The sequence below is a fragment of the Schistocerca piceifrons genome, chromosome 5, assembly GCF_021461385.2.
Source record: "Schistocerca piceifrons isolate TAMUIC-IGC-003096 chromosome 5, iqSchPice1.1, whole genome shotgun sequence".
In the NCBI taxonomy this organism is placed as follows: Eukaryota; Metazoa; Arthropoda; class Insecta; order Orthoptera; family Acrididae; genus Schistocerca; species Schistocerca piceifrons.
Genome location: NC_060142.1, coordinates 359,594,056 through 359,606,652, shown reverse-complemented (window position 1 = coordinate 359,606,652; position 12,597 = coordinate 359,594,056). Strand labels below are relative to the sequence as shown.

The following is a 12,597-nucleotide window of genomic DNA, read 5'->3' as shown; positions in this document are numbered from 1 at the left end:
AACATTAGTTGCATGCACAGTGAACGTCATGAAAACTGGTGCGTGCAAAACTGTCAATAAAAATGCAAAGTTCTTGTCATCACATGGTAAAAGAGACTGAAATTAAAATATTGTTGTGTGCCCTTTGTATATAGCCCTATATAAAAGTGCATATGAGAGTACTTTAATTATTGGTAATCTTGAAATAATAAATTGTTGTTTGAAGGTTAAAACATCAGCTACACACTTTTCTTATTTTTTGTCAACAAATTACTGGGAGTATCAAATGACAAAGTAATGTAGAGTAAACAACATACTAAGTTAATGGTGGAAGATTATACTACTAAATGTCATGTTTCTGTGTAAGTAAAAGATTCCTTTAGAGAAAAATATCCTTCCGCTAAAATGAGAAACCTTAATTTATTTTTGTCTTACCTGCTGGTGCTCCACCCAGCTGCATGGAGAGGGCTTGTGTAAATGTGAGATAGATACGGTCTGTAAGAGGTGTAATGACAAGTCTGCCATTTAGCCCCATATATTCATAGCCATAGTCAAAGCTCCCTACATGACAAAAAGGCATATGTAATTACATATTATAAAAGTTTCTCTCATGCAAAATTAGTTCTATGTACTTAATTCTATCTATCTCTATCTCTCCCCCCCCCCCTCCCCCTCCCCCCCCCCCCCCCCCCCCACACACACTCAAAACAACAATAATAATAACAAATTACAGAAACATTTAAAATCAAATATTGATTAATTAATAACAGATGGACAGAAAACATCAAAATTATCTAGTTAACTGTACAAACTACTGAAAGAAGAAGTGATACAAATCAGTTGTCATACAGGACATAAAACAGAAAACAGGATAGCAGTTTTCAGAGATTTTGAACAGTTCATTAATAATGGGAAGAGGAAACTGCAAATAGGAATGTTTACAAAAAATGGAAGATTGTAAAGTTATTTGAATTAACACAGCAACTATCCAAATTATAGAAAAGTTTATTTATGCCAAGTTTAGGTTACAGCGCATTCTCAGTTATGATAACACATATAGCTTCAACATTATGATGTTTATGTTGATCGAATTTTGAACCCTGCAGCACTTTTTATTCTGGACCTTCTAATTCATTTTATCAGGTATATACACTTAGTATATATCATTTTAGATTCACTAGCATATGAGTATTATGAACACAAATCAGTTACATGATGCAGGATATAAGGTCACTGCTGCATATGAAATACAGTTTGCGCATAAAGAAAATTATATAAAAATTGGCCAGTTGCTGTATATCTTAAAGTAATTTAATCCACAGCCCCCAAACTTAATCGCCATTGTTATGGTTGAATTAAGAAGGAAAAATTTGCAGTGAACTTTCTATTACAAAGATGTAAAATGCAGGCATGAAGTTCTATGTAACAGTGACTGGAATTTAAATACTAGAGGACTAATGATTACTTTTGGACAATTTAGAGAGCAAAAGCAAGAAATGTGGTTCTGCAGGTATCACATATATAAAGAGATACTGAATTACTCTGTGTGGAAAACAAACAATGCAATGAGCATAATTAATTATTCTTGATATGTGAGGCAGAAAGTGAAAAGCGACCTCTTGACAGAGAAGAAAAATTTTCAGTACAAGTAAAACATTCAGTAATCTCTAAAACTCTCCATTTTAGTTATTTTTTTGTGTATTATAATAATTTACTTTATTCCATGCATCCTCATATTGGTTTGAAAGTTGTCCAAATTCAACAGTAATCAATAACAGGATAAAAAAACAATTAATGTCAGTTTTCCGAAAATGGACCTCTTGTTGTTATGGGGAAATAACTTGGCTTGAAAAAGGCCCTTTTTCAAAATCTTGCATCTGTGTATGGAATGTTCCATGAAACAGCGTTTCCTAAATTTTAGAGGCATTTTAAGGAGATTGGAGTAAATTTACATAAGAGAAGAATATTTTATGCGTACAATTAAGTCAAACAAGATGAGCATTCCCTTTTTCTATGAGAGTTATAAATACCTACAGATGTTTCAATTGCAGTTGGCCATAACACAGAATAAAAATAACAATATTCTGCCAAAAAAGCAACACAGGGTTCACTAATTTCTCTCAATTTGGGGCCAATACATAGATAATAAGATTGAAACTAAATGGTATGTTGTCAAACAGGAGACAGGACAGCCAGTCAGTATACAAGGTAATATAACAAAATAACAAATTCATGACTGAAATTTTTATTTTTGGTCCAAGAATCATTTTAGTACATTGTTTGTACACATAGTATAGGAGACAAGGGTAAACATAATTTACAATTACAGTAGTTGTGACTACACGGTCATCACAACCAAAGTGCATAATAATTTAAATTGATATTATTAAGTGAAACTACATGATAAACTCAAAGTTAATTGCTGTGTGACATGACATAATATGTAATTAACAACATTTGGTAAATAAAGTTTACTTGTATGATGTTCAAGAAATTCAGAGACAGAGTAGGAGCAGTGGTCAAGTAAGAACTGTTCCTACTTTAAATTTATTTAATGGTGAGTGGATTTCAAGTAAGAAGGCATATGATTATACAACATAACTTCAATATGATACCCTCCTCTTTGTATAAGTTTGTACTTACCATGTTTATGTGTACGTTCAGGTTCTGACTAGTTTCACTTCTGTGAATATTATAGTCATATCTGAAGATGTTTATAAGATGTTATCTATTTTCAGACTTTCAAACATGGTTGTATACGAATCTCTGCATTAATTTTCATTTATCATCCTGATAAGCTTTTTCTGTATTTAAATCAGTTTTTCCCAAACTGTGGAATTATTCCAGACATCAGTAGTGACTGTGTACTGCCCTGGTTCATTGTCACCACTGATGAACAGCCTGTACTATGAGTGAGAATCCGAACAGCATATTTGAGTGTATTCAGTTTTTTCTATTTAGATGGTTAAGCTGCATCACTCCTGAATAAGTATGCCTACAAATTTTGCAAGGCTGACATTTTTCCTTGAATTGTGAAAACAGGTTTTGGAGGGCAGAGGTTTTTCATAGTGTAAAAGTTAACAGCCTTAGTTTTAATAATAATTTTATCTTAGAACAAGGTGTTTTGCATCAAGGTGGACTCAATTTCTGATATCGTTGTTTTAGCCTTAGTTTTTCAGAATTTATGATGTCTTGAACCAGTGTGTTAAGCTATGTACAACTGCTACTGCAATTTCCTTCAGATTTTCCTCACTGTGGCATTTAATTAGAATATGAGTGTCATCTACAAAGAGTACTGTGGTTCTCTCATACATTTTATCAGCTAAGTCATTTATGTACAGCAGAAATTGCACAGTCCCAGAACTGACCCTTGTCAGACTCCATAACTTTTTTGTGTTGCATTATCTTTGTATTTTAGTTCTCTAATCTGTTGATGATTATTCAGGTATGACTGGATTCACCATTCAGACTGACCTCTAATTCCATAATTACTTATGCAAAAGTATGTCATGATCAGTAACAACAAAGGCTTTACTAAGATAAATAAATATTCTGGATACAAGTTGCTTATGATTCAAAGCTTTTAGTATTTCATTTAAAAGGCCAAACTTGCTGACTCTTTTGACTTTCCAGCTCTGAACCCATGTTGTGCAGCATTTGTAAGTGTTTCTTTATTTAAGAAGGCTGTTAATCTTCTGAGGAACATTTTTTCCATAATTTTACTGAAGCCTGACAAAACTGAAACTGGCATACAATAATCAATTTCACATTTTACACCCTTCTTATGCAGATATCTTAACTTTTGCAGTTTTAGACTATTTGGAAAATGACAAATGACAAATTGACAAATGGTCAGGGAGGCGAGCATTATATTCACATGTTCTATGTTTTTTATGTAATACTTACTTTCATGTTCCAAGCCATGGGAATTGTCTTATTTTTCGGCCTGTGGAAAGAAAACTGATTCCAATCTAATCTAAAACCATTCTTAAGTGATGAATTTACTATGTCTGCTAGTGGTTCCTTAATAAATGTTGCATTGCCTTTGATGATAGCATCTAATGTGTCATCAGCACCAACTGCATATTCAGTAGGCAAACATCTATCAATTTTTGACAATTCCTCAGGCATTGCTGGATACAAGAATAATGTATTTGCATGAATTTTTTGATCTCACTGTAATGTCTCTCTCTCTCTCTCTCTCTCTCTCTCTCTCTCTCTCTCTCTCTCTGGCTGCTTCCGTGATGCAAATTTATCAACTGCTCTTCTATGTGTTAGAAATAACTGGCCAATTTTCTGAGATCAATCAGGTTATTGTTATTCATAATTACCTCTACATTTCTGTGATTAACTAACCTTACTATTTGCCCAGTTGCTTTCATTTTATTCTTGGAACTACACATTATTTTCCCATTCTCTACATTTTTACTTTGAAATAGGACTAGTATTTTGCTTGGAGCACTCATACAATCTCCTCTTATTTTCAGTTGATATCCTTGTCCAGCTTGTGATCCACTTCTTTGTTTTTAGAATGCAGTTAACTGTTGTTTTATTGGCAAAGGCTACACACATCAAGAAGAGTTTAGTTCCAAAAGTTCTGGATCCTGTACAGAAAATTAGATTGGCGATCAACATAAACATCATTTCCGCTGTTTTTATTGCTCATGGAAACACAACATTAAACGTTGTATCACCATACAGCTAGACCTTCAGAGGTGGTGGTCCAGTTTGCTGTACACACCAGTGCCTCACCCAGTAGCATGTCCTCTTGCAATGATGCATGCTTGTATTCATCGTGGCATACTATCCACAAGTTCATCAAGGCACTGTTGGTCCAGACTGTTCCACTCCTGAACAGCAATTCGATGTAGATCCCTCAGAGTCGTTGGTGGGTAACGTCATCCATCAACAGCCTTTTCCAATCTATCCCAGGCATTTTCAATAAGGTTCATGCCTGGAGAACATGCTGGCCACTCTAGTCGAGCGATGTTATCCTCAAGGAAGTCGTTCATAAGATTTGCACGATGGGGGCATAAATTGTCATCCATGAAGACGAATGCCTCTCCAATATGCTGCAGATATGGTTGCACTATCAGTTGGAGTATGGTATTCACGTATCGTACAGCTGTTATGCCGCCTTCCATGACCACCAGCGGTGTATGTTGGCCTCACATAATACCTCCCCAAAACAGTAGGGAACCTCTACCTTGTTGCACTCGTGTGTCTACGGCATTCAGCCTGACTGAATTGCCTCCAAAAACGTCTCTGACAATTGTCTGGTTAAGGGATATGTGACACTCATCAGTGAAGAGAACATGATGTCAATCTTGAATGGTCCATTCAGCATGTTGTTGGGCCCATCTCTACCGCACTGCATGGTGTCATGGCTGCAAAGATGGACCTCACCATGGACGTCAGGAGTGAAGTTGCTCATCATGCAGCCTATTGTGCAGAGTTTGAGTCATAGCACGACATCCTGAGGCTGCACGAAAAGCATTATTCAACATGGTGGCATTGCTGTCAGGGTTCCTCCGAGCCATAATCCACAAGCAGCGGTCATCCACTGCAGTAGTATCCTTTGGGCAGCCTGAGTGTCATCAACAGTTCCTGTCTGTCTGTATCTCCTCCATGTCCAAACAATATCACCTTGGTTCATTCTGAGACGCCTGGACACTTCCCTTGTTGACAGCCCTTCCTGTCACAAAGTAACAATGCGGACGTGATCAAACCACGGTATTGACTGTCTAGGCTTGGTTGAAATACAAACAACTCAAGCCGTGTACCTCCTTCCTGGTGGAATGCCTGGAAGTGATCAGCTGTCAAACCCCCTCCATGTAACAGGTGCTGCTCACGCACGGTTGTTCACATCTGTGGGCGGGTTTAGTGACATCTCTGAACAATCAAAGGGACTGTCTCTGTGAGAAAATACCTACGGTCAATGTCTATCTTCAGTAGTTCTGGGAAATGGGGTGATGCAAAACTTTTTCTGATGTGTGTACTTAAAAAAAAAAGTCCTTAAATTTGGCCATAAACTTATCATATTTTTCTTTGGTATCAATAGAGTTGTATACAGCATTAGAATTTTCATCCTTTATGTGAAAACATAAAGGATGAAAATTGTAATTCTGTCAGAGACAGCAAAGGACTTGGAAGAGCAGTTGAACGGAATGGACAGTGTCTTGAAAGGAGGATATAAGATGAACATCAACAAAAGCAAAACAAGGATAATGGAATGGAGTCAAATTAAATCGGGTGATGCTGAGGGGATTAGATTAGGAAATGAGACACTTAAAGTAGTAAAGGAGTTTTGCTATTTAGGGAGTAAAATAACTGATGATGGTCGAAGTAGAGAGGATATAAAATGTAGACTGGCAATGGCAAGGAAATCGTTTCTGAAGAAGAGAAATTTGTTAACATCGAGTATAGATTTAAGTGTCAGGAAGTCATTTCTGAAAGTATTTGTATGGAGTGTAGCCATGTATGGAAGTGAAACATGGACGATAACCAGTTTGGACAGGAAGAGAATAGAAGCTTTCGAAATGTGGTGCTACAGAAGAATGCTGAAGATAAGGTGGGTAGATCACGTAACTAATGAGGAGGTATTGAATAGGATTGGGGAGAAGAGAAGTTTGTGGCACAACTTTACTAGAAGGGATCGGTTGGTAGGACATGTTTTGAGGCATCAAGGGATCACAAATTTAGCATTGGAGGGCAGCGTGGAGGGTAAAAATCGTAGAGGGAGACCAAGAGATCAATACACTAAGCAGATTCAGAAGGATGTAGGTTGCAGTAGGTACTGGGAAATGAAGAAGCTTGCACAGGATAGAGTAGCATGGAGAGCTGCATCAAACCAGTCTCAGGACTGAAGACCACAACAACAACAACATGTGAAAACAAAAATATTCCACGTTTTTGTATTGAAATTCCTTACAGTGCATCTTATTCCAAGAGTTGGTTCAGCTACAGTTGCACTTATGTTGAATGCCTGTAGTAAATTTATAATATCATCTTTGGGCTTTCTTGGATTTTGAGAAATCAATATTGAAATAAAAATATATAATTATATTTTCCTTGGGAGAGAATTTCTTGCAAAAGTTCCTCCATGAGATTAGAAAACACTTTTTTGTCTCCATCTAGTGACCTGCACATGCACATAACAATTGTATTTTACCTCTGTAATTCAATTATAGAAAGTTTTTTGCTGGACAGATTATTCTATTACACTATTTAATTACATATTTTCCATGTTAACCCCCTATGATTCAATATTTTCCTACAGAACATGCTTGTAACTTGGAACTGGGAGGGATGTACTAGCTCTATCATACCTTGTTTAAGACTGTATTCAGTAAAGCATAGAGCAGAAACATCATTCAGAGCATTTAACATTATTCCCATTTCATTATGTTTATTGGACAGTGATTGAACATACTGATGGAGCACTTTAAAATTAGGTACAGGGAATATATAACTTCTTGCTTCATGATTTACTTTACTTTTTGCACTAATGTCTCTAGTGGAAAAAAATCCCCATTTTGTCAAGGGATGGTATTCTTGGTGTTTGACTTGTCACTTATTGGTTCACTAGATGTGGGATTCTGCCTATCTTCTGTTGAGATGTTTCCACTTTCCATTTTACTACAGTCCTTTCTCACCCACCTATCCATTAATGACTGCTTTGTTGCTGCATTTCTTGGTCTGAAATTCAGATCGATAAATGTGTTGTGATTTCTTTCTTTTTGCTTGTTTCTGTTTATATACTGGTCCACAATATGAACCTTTCCTCATTTGTTAAAATGTAGACAATGAGCTGTATATTCATTTACTTCCAGTCACGCAATTTTGAAATTCACAGACAGTCTCTTAATATACACTTTTGTAGCTGTATTGATTCTACCTAACATAATGTGTCTCACAGCTGTGAGAACTTTTAACAGTCGCTTTCTAAATATAATAGCAAAAACAGAATTAAATGGTTAGCTTGAAGAAGCAAGACAATACATTAAAAATGTCATTCTACAAAACTTGAGCCAAGTGAAAGTAGCAACCAACATCCTTCACTGAAATTGATAAAATTATAAAAAACAAGAGCTTTTAAGGTGTTGATGTAATTTAATAAAGGATTCTGAGAAGTTGTTTCAACTTAAGTCCTTAGCAATATATGTAATGCATCACTGGCACAGGGAACTTTTCCTGACATTAAGACATACAATTGTTAAACCCCTTCATAAGAAAGGCGAGGAGAAAACTTAAATAATTGTTGTCCAATTTCCTAACTGCACTTTTTGCCAGAATATTCAAAAAAGTAATTTACTCAAGAGCAGTCTCACATTTAAATAGGAACAATTTACTTAGCTTGTCACAGTTTTGATTCTAGAAAGGTTATATGACTGAGAATGCTATTCATACACTCACTCATCAAATATTGCCACTGTCAGTTTTGTTTCCCCTTTATTCAGCATCAGGTTGGATTGGGACATTCACTTATCAAATATTTTGAGCCTTAAATAATAAAATATCACCAGTTGGTATTTTTTATGATCTTTCCAAAGCATTTTGCTATGTGGACCATGTTACAATCTCGGAAACCTCAAGTTTTATGGAATTGATGGCTTTACACACAACTGGTTTGAATCAAACTTAACAAACAGAATGCAAAAAGTTGTGCTGAATAAATTAAAAAAAAAAAAAAAAAGGGGGAGAATGGTGGAAAACATCAGTGACTGGGGAGAAAGCATGAAGGGTATCACACAGGATTTCAATTTTAGGTCCACTGTTATTCTTTAGATACTGGGCTGGACAAAAATATAGAAACACCAAAAACATAAAACATTACCATGCCTAATGCAGAGTAGTAAATCAGTTGTCATTCAAACAGCTTTCAGTTATCTTGTAATGGATAAATACAAATTTTCTATGGTTTCCAAGGGAATCTTATACCATTTTTCCTGAAAAATAGTAGCAAGTTCACGAAACAATTATGGAGGTGGATGGCGATAATGTGCCCTTCTCTCTCACGTAGACAACAAAGGCTCAGTGGTATTGGTATCTGGTGACAGTGATGGCAAGGGAATATGTGATATTTCATCTTTGTGTTCACAAAGCAAGTCCTAGATGATGCAAGCTGTGTGAAAAGGGGGCTCTGTCAACTTGGAATACAGCGTCACGATTGGGGAACAAGAACTGTACCATAGGATGGGCCTTATCAGATAAAGTGGTCACATAACCCTTGGCATTAATGTATCCTTGCAGAGTAAGAATGGGGTCTATGGAATACCATGACATGGCTACTCAAATCATAACCGAACCTGTGCCATGTTTCACTCCTGTGACGTAAAGTTGGCCAGAAGTTGGACACAATATGAAACAAGATCCACAAAACCAAATGACATTCTTGCTCCATAGCCCGGGTTTTATTGCTTCAGCACTATATTTTCCTATTTTGGGTATTTGCATAACTGATGAGTGGTTCTGGAATTGCAGTTCACCCTTTGTGTTGTTTCATGCTGAAAGGGTTTGCAAGTGCTACATTCAGTTTTGCAGTGACTCTTGCAGCTTTTATCCTCTTACTTTTTGCCACAATCATCTTCAATGACTATCTGTCACAATCACTCAACAAACACTTTTGTCATTGTTGTCACTAAGTGAATGATGTTTTTCCGTTTTCCCTTATGTGGTATAAATCACTGATATGCAATCTCTAGAAACATCAAACACTTCAGCTACCTATGCTATCGAAGTACCCTCATAAAAGTGCCAAAAATTTTTCTATATGCAAATAATCTGAGCACTGACATAATTGCACTCACAACTATACAGAACTATGTTGTGACCAGGATTGACATAGGCAACATATTGAAGACATCAGACAGTTGCCATTTGTGATAAAATACAACCACGCAACCTTGTGCAGTCCCTGTATGTGAATGATCTTCCAGTTAAGATCCAAGAAACACAATTGGTTTTGCAGATGATACTAGTGTTACAATAAAAACCAGTAGAGAGAAAACAGCAGAATAAATTGTTGATGATATTTTTCAAAGAGTTATTATGTGGCTCTGAAAAAAACACATTACTTTCAGTTCTGTGCAACAAACAGTCATACAAGCTACTGATGTAGCACATGAACAGAAGCCTGTAGGGTAGAATGCTTCAAATTTTTGGGTGTACCAATTGAAATGGAAGAAGCATGTTACTGAGCTTCTCAAACAATTAAGTTCAGCTATTTTTTCTCTTTTTATAATCACTTGTCTTGGAAACAAAGAAATCACCTTGTGACATATTTTGCTATTGTCCAACTAGTAATATCTTTTGGAATAATATTTTGGGGTAACTCATCACTTAGAATGAAAGTTTTGATTGTATAAAAGCAAGCAGGAAGAATAACATGTAGTGTTCATCTGTGGTCATCATATTTGTATTACTTGAAAGTGTTAGGCATTTTTACTGCATATCACAATAAATACATTTGCTAATGGTATTCATCATACATGGGTAGATCACATAACTAATTAGGAGGCACAACTTGACTAGAAGAAGGGATCGGTTGGTAGGACATGTTCTGAGGCATCAAGGGATCACCAATTTAGTATTGGAGGGCAGCGTGGAAGGTAAAAATCGTAGAGGGAGACCAAGAAATGAATACACTAAGCAGATTCAGAAGGATGTAGGCTGCAGGACATACTGGGAGATGAAGAAGCTTGACAGGATAGAGTAGCATGGAGGGCTGAATCAAACCAGTCTCAGGACTGAAGACCACAACAACAACAACAATCCACCACAAATTTAGAAGAACAGTGTGTCCAGACATGCAAGACTACAGGAAAAATGACCTTTATTATCCTTTACTAAAGCTGTCAGTGGCTCATAAAGAAGTTCAGTATGTAGCAACAAACATTTTGATCATTTGCCAAATAACATTACATGTCTGACAGGTAGTAAAGCAAGTTTTAAATTTGACCTAAAATCATTTCTCCTGGATAAATCCATGCAATTACATGGTAAAATTTCTATTTAAAAAATGTAAGCTGAAAAAATTAAAAAATAAGAGGAAAAACCTTGTTTTTATGTGTAGTTGCATGAGTAGGACTAAAACATAATGTGTTCATTAATTTCAGCACTAATCATGTATACATATCCCATAAACTCTCTCCTTCTATATCATTTTGATAAAATAATTGTTCAAATAATCTATGGAATATGTAATTAACTAACTAACTAACTAGTTAGTTTAGTTTGTTTTACAGATGCCCTATAACTCATGGGATGACCCTTTCTGTTCTTCTCTTATTATTTTGTATGCTGCATATCTGACTACCTTGATTCTACCTCTTTTTGTAATCATAATTTGAACATTTAACGTGCTAATATCCAATTATCATTTCAGTGTCCTCTTTCCCACTCATCTTCTCTTACCTCCATAAGGATAACTAATAGTTATAGATGCCTTTCTTTCATTCTCTACCTACGTAAGATTTCAAAATGGTGGAAAGATTGACAACTTGCGTTAAATGTTCAAAATTGTAAAATTGGGTACTTCATAAAATGAAAAAGCATAGTATCCTATGACTATAACATCAATGAGTCACTGCTGGAATCGGTAAACTCATATAAATACCTGGGTGAAACTCTGTAGGGATATGAAATGAAATGATCACATAAACTCAGTCATGGGTAAAGTAGGTGGTACACTTCAGTTTATTAGTACTGGGCAGTTCAGTTAGTCTACAAAGGAGATCGTTTACAAATCACTTATGTGACCAATCATAGAATATTGCTCGATAGTGTGGGGCCCGTACCAAATAGGATATTGAATGTATACAGAGAAGGGAATGTACGATGAGATAAAAGAAATTATTCAGATACTGCAGAGAGACAAAAATTTAATAGTCATGGCAGACTGGAATTCGATAGTACGAAAAGGAAGAGAAGGAAACATAATAGGTGATTACGGAATGAGGGCAAGGAATGAAAAAGGAAGCCACCTGGTAGAATTTTGCACAGAGCATAACTTAATCATAGCTAACACTTGGTTCAAGAATCATAAAAGAAGGTTGTATACATGGAAGAATCCTGGAGATATTAGAAGGTATCAGATAGATTATATAATGGTAAGACAGAGATTTAGGAACCAGGTTTTAAATTGTAAGACATTTCCAGGGCCAGATGTGGACTCTGACCACAATCTATTGGTTATGAACTGTAGATTAAAACTGAAGAAACTGCAAAAAGGTGGGAATTTAAGGAGATGGGGCCTGGATAAACTCACTACACCAGAGGTTGTACCGAGTTTCAGGGAGAGCATAAGGGAACAATTGACACGAATGGGGGAAAGAAATACAGTAGAAGAAGAATGGGTAGCTCTGAGGGATGAAGTAGTGAAGGCAGCAGAGGTTCAAGTAGGTAAAAAGACGAGGGCTAGTAGAAATCCTTAGGTAACAGAAGAAATATTGAATTTAACTGATGAAAGGAGAAAATATAAAACTGCAGTAAATGAAGCAGGCAAAAAGGAATACAAATGTCTCAAAAATGAGATCAACAGGAAATGGAAAATGGCTAAGCAGGGGTGGCTGGAGGACAAATGTAAGGATGTAGAGGCTTATCTCACTAGGGGTAAGA

At 36.1% G+C, this 12,597-nt stretch overlaps 1 protein-coding gene across 1 annotated transcript in view; it reads right to left on the bottom strand.

The window, feature by feature from the left end:
- Positions 1–12,597, bottom strand: part of LOC124798989 (dynein axonemal heavy chain 10) — a 1,080,466-nt gene that overhangs the window by 760,684 nt on the left and 307,185 nt on the right. Inside the window, exon 15 of the mRNA XM_047262526.1 lies at positions 415–540. Coding sequence (XP_047118482.1) covers positions 415–540 — 126 coding nt within the window. The remainder of the gene's footprint in view (positions 1–414; positions 541–12,597) is intronic.